This window comes from Anastrepha ludens, chromosome 5 (assembly GCF_028408465.1).
Source record: "Anastrepha ludens isolate Willacy chromosome 5, idAnaLude1.1, whole genome shotgun sequence".
NCBI classification, from domain to species: domain Eukaryota; kingdom Metazoa; phylum Arthropoda; class Insecta; order Diptera; family Tephritidae; genus Anastrepha; species Anastrepha ludens.
In genome coordinates, this window is record NC_071501.1 from 111,566,064 (window position 1) to 111,583,393 (window position 17,330).

The following is a 17,330-nucleotide window of genomic DNA, read 5'->3' on the forward strand; positions in this document are numbered from 1 at the left end:
GATGGAAATTCCGTTGCTGAATGAAGCTAATTTTGAACACAAACAAAAAACACACGTGCTTTCTTTGTTAGACCCAATACTTTTCAGGTAATGTGTTATACTGTTCAACTTGTTCGCGGTGCATTTTGCCGCGTGTGACTGCTATCCGTTTGCCAAAGTCAAATCTGCATTAATAGGAACCAAATTTCAGTCTGTCGAAAGAAAAAGCGTATAATAAAAGATTCGCATTGTGCATTGTGGAGATAGAGGAGGGGTGTATATTAAAAAATATAAAATAGATATATTGAAAATGAGGAAAAGCCAAGTGAAATCAAAATTAATCGTTTTGCATAAAAAGTTTCGCTGTTTACTTGTTGTTGTTGAAGTGGTTGAAAATTTCGACTGAAATAATGCTAATTAGTGAGCAGCACCGTTTTACTACCACCGTCCTCTTATGTTTGTTTTTTTTTCTGTTTTTTGTTCTAAGTCAGATCCATTTAGTGAGTTCCAAGTATAGCAGCAAATTCTTTATCTCGATGCCTGAGATCTCATTAATTTGCGCAAGAAAGGTTTACCAAAGGAGCGGAGTCGTGCCCTAGCTAGCCCTGGACATTCACATAAGTAGTGGAAAAGACTTTTCTTCGCTCCTTCCGCTTGACAGCTTCTGCAGATAGGATTGCAGGGTAGGTTGAGTCTAGTTGCATGATCCCCTACTTTCCAATGGCCTGTAAGGGTTGCAGTGATGCGTGAGATGTTTGGCCGAGAGCATCCTAACAGATCATTCGTCCTTTGGATTTTGTATGACGGACATGTGTTTTTTGTTGTAATACATGTAGTTAGTTTCTTCCATCTTCTTTCGGCTAAAGCATGATAGTGTGAAGCAGTGGATGCTTTTATTATGTTCAGTGGGGTGAAGACTGCCACCGCCTCTGCTAAGTCTAGTGTCAAACCTTTTCTTGCTAGCTCATCCGCTATCTCATTACGCCGTATGTTCCTGTGACCGGGGACCCATATCAAAGTGATTTCAACCCTATGACTAAGCATTTCCAGCTCCTCTCTACACTGTAAGAGAAGTTTGGAGGAAATGGAGTTGGAGTCTAAGGCCTTTATAGCTGCTTGACTGTCTCTTGCACCAACTTCCTTGTAGAGTTTTAGTGATTTGCATGCTTCTCTGATCGCCAAAAGTTTTGCCTGAAACACGCCGGCATAGTCAGGAAAACGAATTGACTAAGATAGGTTGAGCGGCTCCGAATTTAAGCCAGCTCCCACACCGCAGTTCATCTTAGGACCATCGGTATAGATTTCGATATCGTATCTTCCAATCACCTTCCCTTTGCTCCATTCGGCTCTCGGTGGAAAACGCGCGGTAAAATCTTTCTTAAAGTTATGGTCGGGGACAGTGTAGTCTGATCTGTTTTTGAGCAGCGAGGGTCCTTGTAGGAGAATCTTACTGTGACCGTACGACCTTGTTCCCCAAACTTTTAGGCTACCCAATTAATATTAATCACCCTATTGCAAGGTTTATAATTTCTGGAAATGGCGTCGTGCGTCAATCAGTATACAAACAGTCAAGCAATGGAGCGCATAAAGGTTAATATAAAGATTTCCAACATTCAAACTCATTTTTTATTTAAGGGAGTGTAGGCATGAATGTCGCCAGTTTTTTTAAGCGCCGTATAAAGGAAACAAAAAAAAATTTTACCATCCATTTTTTATCATATGTTTATTGATTATTAATTATTACCATAAAAACTAAACAAAAAAAATTATTAAAATTTGTCAAATTATGCGCAGTCAAATTAGGGGGCCGAAAAAATAAACAGGGTGTCCTGGCGTGCATGATTGCAAACCTCCTGGTGATCTGAAAAATAAAAATCAAACGGATTCTTAATTACTATAGTTGTCGCTATCGAATGAGCCTTGGACAAGTTAAAAAAAAAATTTTTATATTACAAAAAAAAAAAAATTAAAAAAAAACAAAAAAATTTTTTTTCTAAAAAATTTTTTTGTTTTTTAATTTTTGAAATTAAAAAAACATTTTTTTTTGTTTTTTTATTTTTGAAATTAAAAAAAAATTTTTTTTTGTTTTGCATATTTTTTCAATTTTTCTGATTTTTTTCAAAATACTAAATGAAAAGTTATAATTTCAAGTAATGGTCATCCGATGAAGGACTGTATAAAGAATATCCTCCCCAAATTTGAAGTAAATCGGTTCATTAGAGATATCCTTACCGCCAGCTCGAAAAAAGTAGCTTTGTGAAAAACGCGTTCAAAGTTTTCAGACAAGACGAATTGGAACCGATACTATGGCACCAAACAGGATATAACTCGTGAAATAATAGAAATTAAAAAAATCCTCTTAATGACATATTCTTAAATGTCTAAAGTTTGAAAATATATAAAAAAAAAATTTAGATTTTTTCAAAATTCTACACTAGAATACCACCTTATTAAAAAAGTGATTGAAAATTTTGTGACATCTCTAATAATTCCTTACGACACAATGTCTCTGGCAACCAATACGAATATTTGAATGCTTCTTGCAATCTTCAAAACACTTTTCATAAGCCGACTTTGAAATCATCTACAGCTTTTTCCGCAAATTCTCTTTTATTACTCGCCTTAAAAACCTTTCCGCGAAGTTATAATTTGAGCTCCGAGATCAGAGAAAAGTTGCATGATTAATTTTGTGTCATCTTGTAGATTGTAGCTGGCTAAGCTTGAAGAACTCGTCGCATAAATATTGAAATTCATTTGTTTAACTATTTGCTACACATTTTTCGCCCTTTCAAAAGATGTTCAACTAATTTTTTTTTGTGCTCAAAATCTAGATTCTAAATACATACACAATTTGCATGCTGCACTGTATGCGGATGTACATTTCGCGAGTTGATTTACATTCAGCTGCCAACATTTCGCATTTCGTGGCAGTATTAATAATTTATTCTGTGTGGTAATAGTTATGTTCTACTTCCACGGAGCACATTTTCTCCGGCACCGCAACTCGAGTGTCGCTTTTGCCTACGGAAATTTGTAGCCTGAATATTTGACGAGCTAGTGAATTGAGAAGCTAAACTTAACCAAAGGCACTATTGCGCTACCAAATGCAACATCGACTGACTGATTGACTGACTGCTTGACAAACTGATAATCCTGATATACTTGACGCTGTTTGTTAACCGCTACCGCCACAAACATGTGCACACATACATACACACAGGAGTAATGGTGCATATTTGTGCCCGTGTGTGTGTGTAGAGCTCGTATACTGCGTAGTTATCCCTCACTGCTGTGCCATGCCATCAAATGTCAAATGTCGTCGAATGCTAACATACTTGTTCGCGGCATCTCTAAGTAAAATGTCAAAATATTTACCTTTGTGAGCGAACGATCGAACCGCGAATAGCAACTGTCGCGCCTTTTGCCCCTCCTTCTCATGGACATACTGTTTTCCTCCTTTCTTCTCTTGCTTGGTGTGAAGGTTCCCTCTCTAGCTCTGTTTCGGAAAAGTAGTAAGCTAAAGTTTCTAATACAACTGAATGACAGCAGTTTGTTATATTTGTTGTTGTTGTTGTCGAAACATTATACTCCTTGTTACTATTTCGCACGATTGACACTTGAAAATGCAGATTCGAACAAGTGAAATATTTAAATTTTAAATTTTTAATTTTGCTTTTTCGCGTTTTCGGCGCGCATCTACAATTCAAAGAGAGATACCCAAGTATGCTAATGAATGTGAGTTTGCTTGAAAGGGTGTGTGAGGGTATGTTTGAGTACAGTTTGTGGTACTCGAAGTCACTGCAATACTATGGACTGTCAAAGTAAGGTGGGGATATCAAATTGAAGTAGCAATGCGAAGAGTGCAGATTTTGAAGAGATTTTGTGCAAATTTAAAGGGATTGCTGAATGAAGGTAGAATGAAAGTTCTGCAATTATTTACTGATATTTTTATTATACAATACAAGTTGGCGCAAAATTAATCACCCTGTCGAAAAATTTATAATTTGTGTAAATTGTTGTTCTACAGAATAAAACCGCTGCAATTATTTACTGATATTTTTAGTATACAAGGTGGCGCAAAATTAATCACCCTATTAGAACATTTTCGCAAATGCCGTCGAACGTCAATTATATTTGATATGAACTAAACAGCTGAAGTACGAGTATACATATAAACAAACAAGCAATAGATTGCGTAGAACTCAAAATTGAGATTTCCGTCACTCAAAATCTTTTTTTATTTTATTTAGTAAAAAATTTAATATATAAAAAAATTGGATGATTAATTTTTCCCCACCCTATTGTAATTCGCTCGATGCATTTATTTTATTTAGTAAAAAAGTTATTTAAAAAAACAAAAACACAAAAAGAGAAGATTGGATGATTAATTTTGCGCCACCTTGTAGAATTCCCATGAATCATTTGTTTTATTTAATAAAAAAATATTAAAAAAAAGAAAGGAAATTAGATGATTAATTGTGCGCCACCTTGTATAAATCCCTAGAAGTAATATCTCTGATAACCTATACAAATATTCCAACGCTTTTTCCAATCTTCAAAACACTTTTCCTAAGCCGATTTTGTGATCATCTATAGCTTCTTCTGCAATTCTCCTTTATTAATCACCTTAAAAAGCTTTCCTTCTTCTAATTCTTCTTCTTCATCTTTATTGTAGGACTAGGCGCTGATTTTTCAACGAAGAAAATTACAATATGTTATATTTTGTTTTTTTTTAATAATAACATAGATATGCCATCATTCGGATCCGGATCCAAACGTCCGACACTATTCCCAATGCTTTGTCAGTCATTCTGTTCTTTAAGTTGACCTTTCATCACCATATTGCCCACCGATCATCTCCCATTCACTTTACATGCTGGTTCCATTATTTTCTTCTCTTGCGGCTCCATTGTATTACGTCAGTGATTTGCACTTTGCGCGAAGTAATAATTTGAAGCGTGAGTTTAGCGAAAAGGCACATGGAGCTAAATTAGATGAATATGAAGCTTACGAACATCTTTAAGTTTATTTTGGTCAAATTGTACCTTAAAAGATGTGACGTCAGAGCCGATGCAGTACGTCTCATTTACTTTTCGCTCTGGCGATAGGAGTTCAAGGTGAACCACAGTTCGGCTATCAAAAATACGGTCTACAAAGGGACGAAAGAGGCGTCAGATATTGGCTACATTAAACAAGTAATCGACCACTCCTTTCATAGTAGTGACATGTACCCGAAATATTCTACCGAAATCTGAAAGTCTGTATTAAAGATAAATGGAGAGTTCATGACAAAATACTCCCCCTTTAATCCTTTTGTGCAACTTATATCCATCTAAGTAGAGCTAACGTGACTTTGGTTCCAAATATTAGACTTCGCTAAATTAAATGGATTGAGAGTGAGAAGGGATCCATTTGGAGGCAGGGCAGGTGTGCATGAGGGATGAGTTGGAGGTTTCTAAGAACTCAACTAAGTCAAAAATGAAATTTGAAAAGAAAACGCAAATTTTATTGGAAAAATTCTAATCTTTTTATTATAGTAGTAAGGAGTCCTTTATTTTTAACGTGAGTACCTGCTGGCGACAGCTCAAATCCACGGCACCCAAAGGTACACGGAACAATTAATTATTGCTCAAAACCCTAATAACTTAGGTACCAATTGGGAGTGTGGTATGGTCACACTAACCGCCTTGCTAAGGCTCGAGGCCTACCCATACCTCTGCCGTTCTATGGGTCCCGGCACCCGGTAGCAATGCAACTCCACATCGGCCTAAAGCCTACCCGCGCTTTAGGTCTAACCACAGCCACCACGAAATCCTCCCCGAAGGGCCGTTCCCAAAGAACAGGTCAGATCGAACTCTGAGGGCTCCTGTTCCCTGTACTACCGAGTTATGGTCTTCGGTAAGACATCGTACTCGAACACACTGCCAGTTGAGCTTCTATACTGCTCAGGCACTGGTAGACCTAGATTTTAGGCGCGTTTTACGACAGGCATACATTACGTCGACCATATTCTAACCCCTGCACCGCTGGGGGGTGTATAGTAAGGAGTGTAGGTATGGAGGTTGTGCATAGAGCGCAGTAGGCGCCAAATGAATGTTTCGCGACTGATGGCGCTCGTTGGATTTTAACAGCCGCCAATGTTGGTGATGGCATTAATTATTCCGTTTTCTCAAATTGCGCATAAAACAGGGGCTTACGGTAGCTGCATGAGACGGAAAAGGATCTCTTCTGCACTGCCAGTTACCCAAATGTGATAATTTTTAAAAAACTACCGCTCATTTGTTGGTGTTGGGAGCATACAAATATTAATCTTTGGTCAAAGTTTACTGTCCGGGTAGAAGTGAGGAAATTCGAGAGTGCATTTTAAGAATTTATATGCAATACGTATTCTCAATATTAACATACGAGATCTGACCAACAACAACGCTGTGTGACTGTCACATTTAATTCCATTAGACCATAAGAATCATAACAAGGATGATAGATTACCAAGCTTGGCCAATCTGCTGTGGTAAAAACAAAATTCCGCGAACAACCTCGGCTGCCATGTCACCGGGTACTCGCTAGGATGCCAGATTTAGCAGGTTTCACCAATAACTATGGTGAAAAAGAATATTGTGAGGGGAACTTCGGCTGCCGCGTAATCGGGGATTCGGCAGCCGAATTCTGCACGATTATTTCACATGCACTTACACCCTCGTCCAACGTAATCTCAGTTTCTTCGTAAATAAACCAGCTGTCATGGCCCTGGTTATGTCAGCCAATCGACTAATTCTGTCAAATTCGTTGAAAGCCGGTTAAAGGTCTAATGTTGGCCAGAGCTTCTGAATCTTTTCACCATGCTATCATAATAAGCGACCTCCTGTAGTATGTTTTGAATATCGTTGGAAAGATTATAAAGATGCCCTTTGTCATCAGAACAGCTGATTGGACAGAATGAAAAAGGCAGGAACGTGGCAGAATATACAGAGCGCGACAAATTATAGCACATCAACATTTTTGAAGCTGTTTGGACTAGTTTTCTTTATTTTTTTGAATGTTTATTATTTTTGTACAAAAGTCGAGCCTATTCTCTAACAAACACCATAAAAGGCCAATTTTGAAATTTTATAAAAAATGAGCAAAATTTCACAAACTTTGCATCCCAATGCCACGATTTTTAATTAGAATACTAAATACTAAGTTGATCAAATTATGCAACATAAATAGAAAATTAAAAAAATATTAATGTAAAAACAAAAACAAAACCGTGCATACCATCTGGAGGTCAAAGCTGTCGTGTGCAGTTCACCTTCTAGTCTTCATCCCCACAATATTCATTTCCTCTACAATTTAACCGTACTTCCTCTGTCGACGCATTTTCCACTCCCAATTGTCGCTCAATACCTCTTCCCAATTTCAACAAATGTCAATATTTACTGGCATTGTTTATTTGCTTGTTATGCCAAATGTTTGTTTGCGTATCTTTTTGACGAATGCGTCGTGCAATTGCCAATCTCGTGGCCAATGTGCAAACTAATTTAGATGGCACACAATGAGGTCGAACAAAGAGAGGCAGCTGACCACTCAGCTGAGTCTGCAGAGTATACAGAGCCATCCAGACCACTCGTTGAGCTATCGGAGCGCAAAAATCGATTTCATTTGTGGGCTGAGCACCGGAAGTGCGAAGTGTAGGACAACCGTGACTTAATGTTTGTATGTAGTTGTTGTTTATAATTTTAACCGTCTCTGACGATATTCATCTCAATAAGATTCTTGTTAAAGCAAACGATTGGTAAAATTCATACCTTCGATTCAGGTCAGAAAAGGCCGGTTATAATTTTTGCAAAAATGCTTAATCTTTTTCCAGATCAGGAAATTTTATAATTTAATAACCTCGTTCGAAACTTCTTTTCGATAAATTCACTTGAAAGAAACACTTCCTTGGCTTTGGTGAAATTATGAAAGCGTTAACCTTTGTAAATATGCAAAACACACAAAAATCGGTCTAAAAAAAAGAAAAAATCGGTCAAATGAGCCTAAAGCCGCACTTGTACCAAGTTGGCCCAGCTAAATTATTTCGATCAAAGTTCTATATCTCCCGCAGTTTTCCTCCGATTTTGTTGAACTTTTGACACAAAATTACGGAAGCTTTAACCTTTTTATAGTAAATATGCAAAAAATGCAGAAATTGGTTTTGAAAAAAAAAAAAAACAACAAACGTCAAATGAGCCTTAAGCCTCGTCAATACCAAGATACCCTTAAAACCCATAAATAAAATGCAAAAGTACGACGTTACACACACAGTGAGTCTGTCAAATTCGCTGAGAGCAAAGTAACGGTATCACAATCGGCGCCACCTTATTATTCTCTCCATCGTGGATGAGTACCAGGTTTAGCCATCCCCATGGTGAAAAGATTTTTAATGGTGTGGCCGATATCAGACCGTTAGCCGGGCTGACGTAGTCCGGGTAACTAATCGGTTTGTTTATGAAAATACTAAGATTGTGTTAGTGATATACGAAAAAAATTAACACCATGATACTTCCTTGCCGTCTGAGCAACGACAGATTTGACAGATTTTATGTGTGAAATTATTGTGCAGAATTCGGCTGGCGAATCACCCTCGTGACGTGGCAGACGGAGTTCCCCTCACAATTTTGTTTTTCACCATAGTTGTTGGCCAAATCTAGTAATCTATCATCCTTGGGCCAACCTCTACGGTGGAAAACAAAATTGTGAAAGTAGCTTCGGCTACCACCTCATAAGGGACTCAGCAGCAGAATTCTACCTACTAATTCCCATGAGGTTAAATGACTACTGGGTGGGCAAATATACATAAATGGTTTCATCAACACCAGGGGCTTTAATTGAAGGTGGCCTATTTCCCTATTTTCAATGGCGAGCCATAACCAAGCCGTCATTTCGAATCTTTCTATTCTATTTGCACAGCTATCTGTGCCTGGGTGAGATTTCTGTCGGTCTAAATGAAGGAAAAAAAATTACATATATGGATGATGGCTTTCAATTTCACAAAACACTATAAAGAAATCGTTTCGTATGATGCGTTCGGATAGAGAATTCAATTGACGAGACAGGGTAAAGGAAAATATACTTCTGAAGAATAATGAATTTTCAAACTAAGTGTTGCTTATAATAGAAAAAGAGGGTTGGAAAATATTAAAAAAAGATTGGGCAAGGATATTAGACAAAGGGCGACGCCTCCAAGTAGAAAAATGGAATTAAATATTATATATTACTTTTTTTTTTTTTAAGTTCAAAAGGCACAATAAACAAGGATTTATTCTTGCAAGCTTATTTGTGTACTTATACAATTATACATACATACATATATAATTATAAAGTACGTAATACATATGTACATCTCTATTTTATAACCACTTTCTCGCGTGCAATCCTTCGTTCCAACTGTAATCGTGGCTTTAATTTGAAATTTATGTGCTAAGCAAATAATTGCAGCATCTCTAAAAATTTCATTTGATTGTGTAAATATTTAATATTTGTGGCAGAAAATGAACTGAACTAAGCACACAAATACTCGCATATACCCATATACCCATATACACACACAGCCGCACAAGCATTCAGTCAGCCATTCAAAAGTTGAATTGCGTTGAATATACTTTGCCTTGCTCATGATTAAAACCTAATAAAGTTATTTGCAGAAGTACTGTAGCAAAAACAACAACTAAAAACAACAAGAGAAAAGCAACAACTAGAACAATGAGCTTATGTACATAAATCAACACACATGCGCATACAAAATAAAAAGCCTGTAGGGAAATTCGTTAGATTCTTTTCTATTCTATTCTACATTCTGCTAGTGAACTCCCATTGCCAATTTAAGCAACTGGTGTATTTTTGGTAGCAATGTACGTTAAAGTGTGTCGATTGCCAATTCATTGTGCATTTTTTTCTGGTTTTAGGTGCGAAAGTGTTGAAAGGGAGTGAATAATTGGAAAAATTATGAATTTGGTATTTGAATGCTACAATTTTGTGGTACCTACAGATTTTGGTATACCCCGTTTTTGAGTGTGGTTTAGAAAATGAATTTCAGTTTTCATTATGCAGATTGCCGTATAAAAAATGACAGGAAAATTTGGGAACAATCTGCATTTCTTAAGAAACCCAATACCAGGCTGAAACTTCATACTTTAGATGAAGTTATCAGCGCTTTGAAGACCTGATTGCATTTTTCAGTAGAGGAACTCTTCTTGAAAAAATTAGGTATTAGAGCTCAGTTACGTATAGAGTTGTTTAGCCGATCGGTTCTGGTACTATCAAACTGTACAAAAAATTTAAGATGTACCGAATTTTCTCTTTATTTACTTGTATTATTAAGACCCTAAAACAATGGCTAAGCCAGAGGAAGGTAAATCAGGTGATGATCCGATTACAGACATGGCTACACGCCTGGGAATTAAAACAACAGAGCTAATCCTTCTAACCAACAGACGTGCCCATTAGAAGTAGATATACAAGTTCTCAATGCCAGTTTTCCGACGAGAAGAGTGGTCGCATACCTGGGAGTGCAACAGGCTCAGGATTAACTTATTGAGCTCACATAAATCATATTGCGTTGCCAAAATAACAACTTGATTCTTCCCTAAGGGTGCACTGCCGGCGGAAAACCTTACAATCTGTGCAACGCAACTGCGCTCTGACTGTGGCTTCTTCATACAGAACTGTATCAGAAGCAGCGGTTTTAGTTATAAGTTTCGTATCCTTATAGATCTTCTAACACAAACAGCGCACACGGAAATGGGAGGCGAAAATCTCAGGAATTCCAGAGCCATGCGTCTCCGACATTAGAATTCAAACGCTCACACTTTGGTGAAGTTAACTATTACTTCACACAATTTTTGTCTGGACACGGGTCCTTTCGCAAGTATTTGTGGTGATTCTGAATACGATGACGCGGAGAACACCTTCTTCAAATGCGAGAGGTGGAACACAGAGAGAACAGCTCTGCAACGAGCTATTGGTGTATTTACACTTGAATAAATAATCGAGGAAATGATGATAGGCGAAGAAGCATCACAAATTTCATGGATGATATTATCCGAAAAACGAGGCGCAAAATGGACAGCATATGTTTTTCCAAGCAAGCGACCCTGGACGCAGGGTGAGTAAGAGAATGTGTCCTTCAGAATGTTGCGCGTTCTTGGACCTCTACCTCGAAGCAATGCCGAAGCAGTCTCGTGGCTGAGGAAAAATTCCAAGAAAAGCGGAGGGATGTATTTAGGGAAATCATCATTTCCATTTTTAACACAACCTCACCGCTAAAAAACGAAAAAAAATCTTAGCACCCTGTAACTCATAGCTGAATGGAACAAAAAAAACAGCAAATGATTTTTTTAGTGTGAAATGTCACCTTGACAAAGAGCGTAAACTTTCAATTGTTTGATCAATACTTTACGAGGTATCGATCACTACAGTCATCTACTGACTCGATGGACTTCTTTTTCCCCAAACTAATATATGAGGCGCAATCTCAAAGTTTTATTCCAACAAAGCTAAAAGTTTGGACACTTAATTCCAAAATTTTAATCAGAAAAATGGTGTTTTGGATATCGCAACTCCCAAGCGTCAGAAGTCTTATGTAGAGGAAAGTGTCAGCATCTCAGTAAAAAAGAAAAATATAAAAAATTAACGAGTTTTTTAACTCAGTTGAAACTTGCATTTTGTTGTACTGAAATTTAGTGGGCTATAAAACTGTATATCCTGAATTTTTCTAGAAGCTCTGGGTAAAAAGTTGGTAATTTTGATGCATCTTTTTTCAAATTTGTTAAAATTTTCTGAATTATGCAGCGTCTGAGTCATATGCTTTTCGTTGTAGAATGCACTATTCTTCTGTAAAAGCATAAAAAAGATTAAATAAAAAAATGTGTTAAAATTTGGTAATACGTCGTGATTCTATTATTTTGAACTCTAGTGTATAAAGAGTTCATATTTCTCGTATGCTTCAGTGTTGGTCTAATATATATTCCTATTTTTTTTTTTAAATCTTACTTGCTAGAAAGAAATCAAAAAACAATTAATACTGAGTACAAAATTAATTTAATTTTGATGATGAAATAGGCAACAGTACAGAAAAAGTACAACAAAGGTACGGAAAAGATTTTCCACAAAAAGGTGCGTTGGCAAACAATTTCGAATTGCCTTGAAAAATGTCGAATCTGAAGAGTTTGCACGTTTAAGCGAGCAGGTTCAATGATTATTTCTAACCTTCCGTTGGGCACTCGGGTCTGGCCAGACTTTTTCGACTTTGGACGTGAATTTAACATGTTTATATTATAGCTAACGACTTAAGCTTCCAGGAAGTTTCCTAAAATTTAATTTTCTATCGATTTATGGAGAAAACCTTTTAAGAAGAATCCTCGAACAGGACGGAAAAAGGCCAGACCCGGCTGCCCAACGTAAGGTTTTAAAAAAGGTGTTCAATCCAGGGTTAAGTAATTCAATTGCGTTCTCCTTTCAACGGGTTTTCACTTAATTGGCCTGAATTTTCAAAAGTCACACCAGTTCTTTCATAATCGCAGGCGGCTTTTCCTGCAGGGCACTAACAGAAAATGAAAACTAGAAAGCATTGAATTATCTCTGCCTCTGCTAAACAAATACCATCAACCCAACACACACACACACAATCTCAACGCATTCCAATTTATACGCGGCAGAGGCAGGGTAGGAACGCCTGGCCTTGCGGGAGAGGGTTGCTTGCGGACGCGCGCGCAAGCTCTCCATTTTTTGTTTGGCATTTAAAATTTGGTTAGGACGCCGCACGATTGTGCACTTATCTATTTGTGGTAATTTAAAACAAATACCAAAGTTTATTTAATAAAATACGAGTACACACGGAAAAATTGCTAGCACAAGGATTTGGGGCCAGGCGGATGCAAAGGCGTGGAGTGGGGGATTTGCCGATGTAAACATTTAATTGGCGAAAATAACCAGACTGAAGTGAAACGCACACAGATGTCTGTAAAACAAAGAGTAGTAGGAATAAATTTCTGCAAGATGTGTTTTAATTAATTGAGACAACAAAAAGGATATTTTTCAAATGTTTAATCAACAAATCTAAGCATATAAAAAGAACGTAGTTGCAAAAAAAACCTCCACTACTTAACACTCAATGTAAGTCTCAGTGATTGCTGTTTTGTAAATATCATTTGGCGTGGAAAAGGAGTGGCAGTGTGTGTTTTTTTCTCAGACAAGCTAAAGTTCAACGATGGTTGGGCCCGATGGCTATCACTACTGCTCTCCTGATCTGCGTAAAGAACAACGTTTTCAAGTTTAAGGCACCAAAATTCGATAGTATAGTCGACCTGGAATTTGCGTCAACAATTTTAACATTTACATGAAAAGATGTGCAATAGTGCCAAGAAACAAAATTATGAAAATTCCACGAAAATTTTGGGTCACTTAAAACTTGCACGTTATTATCTAGGATTTGATGAGCTTTAAAACTGCATATCGCAAATTTTTCTAAAATTTCTTAATAAAAAGAATTGAGGTTTTTGATGAAAATATTTCGAAGTATTTTTTAAACCTTGTACAAATCTTGAAACTTGGTTTAATATTGCCTATGTTTTCATTAAAAAATAAAATTTTAAATATAAAAAAATAAATAAATAGTCAAAGTTTGGCAATATTTGGTGTTTTTATAATTTTGTCTTTATCTTTATTACAAAAATATTTTTTCAACTATATAAAAAAAAAAGAATAATTAAATTTTTAAGTAAGGAACAGTGGGGATTTTTTGACAAAATTTCATTAAACAAATTTTGAGTTTTTTTTTTCATTCAAAGGTGTATTTTGATTTAATAAAAAAAATGTAAATTCAGGTCTAGGCAATCTCTTCCCAATTCATTTAGGAGCATTGAAAAAAATATTAGAATTGGTGGAAAATTACCTAGGATTTCTGTGCAGAATTGTTGGAAATATTCCCATTGTGTGGCGTAGCCTTCTAAAACACAATACGTAAATAAGAGCACTTTAAAAACTTGTTTATTTTTTATCTTTGCCAAAAGAAAAGCCGCTGAGCTGCTACTTGCGGCCTTCGAGTCAACTCTGACAAAACGGAGCTAGTGCTATTTACCAGAAAATATAAACCTCCACCCTTTCGACTTCCCAAATTAAATAACCACGTTCTCCCGCTCTCGTCGGAAGTTATTTATCTTGGAGTGATACTTGACTCCAAATTCCATTGGAAGTTACACAAAATCGGGTAAAGAAGGCCAGTATAACCTTCTACTCCTGCAAATATATGTCCGGTAAAAATGGGAACTCAAGCCACAGGTCGTGCTGTCAATGTACAACGCAGTGATTTTGCCAATTTTAACGTATGGATGCCTGGTTTGGTGGGAAGCTCTTCAGAAGGGCTATAATATCACTCAACTGGAGAGGGTGTAAAGGACTGCATGAATTGGCATCACTAGAGCATGTAAAACTTGCCCCAGTGCTGCCCTGAATGTCCTTTCGCACTTACTTCCCATCGACTTTTTCATAATTTCCATCGTAGCTCAAAGTGCAATCAGGTTAAAGGAAATTGGCCTCTGGAGGCAATCTCGGGCAATTAACACCGTATTTTTCCGAACTACGAACAGATCTCTCTATCTCAAATAGGCAGGATTGGATCGAGGGGTAAATCTGCACCGAACCTTGCACCTCTGTCTTCACTGACGGTTCCAAGATGGAATCGGGAGTCGGAGCAGGGGTTTTTTCTAAATCAGTCAATTTATCTATCTCTTTTAAACTGCTGAGCGCTGCTAGTGTTTTTCAAGCGGAAGTCTTTGCGATCCTGCAATTATTTCTGAGGAAAGCGCAGAATAGATGGAGCTCCATTTCTTCATGTGCTATTTCGAAAACCCTTTGGCCCCAATTCGATATTAGAAGGACTCAGAAAGTCCTTTGGACTCCTCGCCATTCAATTTCCAAACTCGTAGCTGTATTTACCGATCACTGGACGATCGGTACACACGCGGAAAAGCTAGGTTTATCATTTAACCCCCATTGCAGAAGCTATGGGGACCTTACAGAGAAAGAGACTGTAGACCATTTTCTCTGTAAATGTCCGGGTTTGGCAGCTAGACAGCCTGGGGCAGTGCGCCAACCTAAATCCAATCAATCTCCTCCACTATATCAACAGCTCTGGTTGGCTGTTGATATCTTCCTGTTGGAGGTCTCATAATGGTATCATGTATGTTTAGTGCTACTTGAGGAGTGCCAGACTGGCACTTCAACCATTTCACCTATCTACCTATGTATAAATAGTAAATCCTCGCTCTCAATGGACCACACGTTCATCCTTTAGAAATCTATTTCGTTTTCCAACGCAAAAATATGCATTTCGGGTAAAGTATTGCAAAAATAAGTATTGAAAAAGTTACGGGACTTATTATTCGAAATGAGAGAGAAGGGATCCACATTTTAAGTGAGAGTTTGTATTTGAGGAGAAGGAGCTCGGCCAAACACCTAACAGAGGAGTATGCGCCAATTATACATTTTTAATTTCTTGAATGTTATGTAACATATTGTTTATATGTTTATACATACATATTTACCATTTCTTTCTTTTTTTCTTCCTCACAGGATGTCATGTCCAGTGAAACGCTCTCACTTAAATTCCTCGATGTTGTCACCATTTTGCTCAAATATTGCGGCAATAAGTGTTCGGCGGCTAAAAATAGTGAGACACAGGCTGTGATTATTGATCTTATAGCGACAATTGGTTTCCTCTGTGCCAACAACAAAAAGAATCAAGTAAGTAGTTAATTTTAGTTGTTTTGTTTTTTGCTAATATTTAAAATTTTTACTTATACTTGATTTTCGGCATTTGTCTTTTTTTCGTTACTATTATCTCCTCCCAACGCAAAAGGATCTACTCACCTCAGAGCAATGTTCCATTATAATTAAGAGCTTAACCAAATTACCTGAACATTTGAATGTGGTCGTTTATCCCTGCTTAGTCACCATAACGTTCCAAAATCAGAATGCTCGCAATGTGATAGCACGTGATTTTAATTTAGAAGTAAGTGATGAAAATAATTACCAAAAATACGTGCATACTTCTTTATGTATGCCCTTATGTTGATTATAGTTACTAGGGAAGATATATTACATATACACATACGCGTTTTTAATATTTTTTTTATTATAAGAGAAGATCTGTTATGAGCTATGGTAGCGCATGGAAAATACGCTACTCACGATTCAAAATTATTTTTCTGTTGTCATTGACCGGCTATGTCTCTTGTCTTTGACTCAACATTTGCGCGATTTTTTTTTGCTTTTCTTGTAAGTACTTTTGTTGAGATTCAATCTGCAGACCAGTTGTAGATATTAACTGGGTGCTTCTTGTGCCGATGAGCCAAAGTCCTTTCTGCAAAAGCTGTCTGGAATGTGAGATGGAATCATTTCTTTGGCACCTTCTTCTAAGCTGCCCTGCTCTCGTTGGGCAACGATTCAGACACTGAACTCTCACTTTTTTACTACACCTGCGGATATTGCGGATTTAAATATCACATACCTGGTGAACTTCTTCAGTAGCTTGCAGCGGTTAACGCAAATGTAATAAACCACTGTGGTCGTCATCCGCTAATTCAAACCTCTTCTTCCTTGTTCCACCTGCTTGGTTCTTTTCCCTATGCTTTTCTCCCGTGTGGTATCACAATGGATGAATTTTTAATTCTTTGTCCAAGTGGGCCCCTTGCGTGCCCAGCTATTTATTCTATCCTATCCTTACTGCTGATGGCCACCAGCTTCCTTCCCTTAAGGGGGTCTTCTGGTCTCGAGGCCCTGAAATGAAGGGTTTTTTTGGGGATTGATTGTGACAAATCCTGTGAATATTTAAAAAAATTTTTTTTTTTATTTTAAAGGTACATGTCTTGGCTTTTAAAAAATGGTTTTGACTTTGAAAAAAATTAACACCCGCGACCTTGAAATGGCGCTGAAGACGTCCACCTCCAAACGAAACAGGTCTCCATTTTGGTCACGGTTTTTCCACCTGGGTAATCAGAAAGCAAAAATTAGATATGCGTTGTCTTCAGAGTTGCCCTGGTTAAGTTTTCCCGTGACAGATTTTTTTTTTTTTAATTTTTTTCAAAAGTTATGCAACAATTTGCAAAAAAAATTTTTTTTTGCTCATTTTTTGAACTTTAAAAGGTTATAAAAATGGAATGAAAAAAAATTTCAAAAATCGTACACGGGGAAACTTAGCGGTAAGTTTTCCGAACCTTTTGAATCGGAGTATAACTACTATGAAAAGTGTGACCAAAATGCTTAAAAAACACGATTTTCGGGGAAACGCGTTTAAAGATAAAGTTTATGATGAAAACGGCCGGAGGAGGGTA

The 17,330-nt window shown here is 37.2% G+C and overlaps 1 protein-coding gene across 2 annotated transcripts in view; it reads left to right on the forward strand.

Moving 5' to 3' along the window:
- The window catches only part of LOC128862994 (S phase cyclin A-associated protein in the endoplasmic reticulum), a 148,428-nt gene that overhangs the window by 127,554 nt on the left and 3,544 nt on the right, over positions 1–17,330 (forward strand). For both annotated transcript variants that reach the window (XR_008454567.1, XM_054101860.1), the window contains exons 10-11: positions 15,571–15,741; positions 15,857–16,009. Coding sequence is in view for 1 of the 2 variants with exons in the window: in XM_054101860.1 (XP_053957835.1) it covers positions 15,571–15,741; positions 15,857–16,009 (324 nt within the window). In the remaining variant the exon portion in view is untranslated. The remainder of the gene's footprint in view (positions 1–15,570; positions 15,742–15,856; positions 16,010–17,330) is intronic.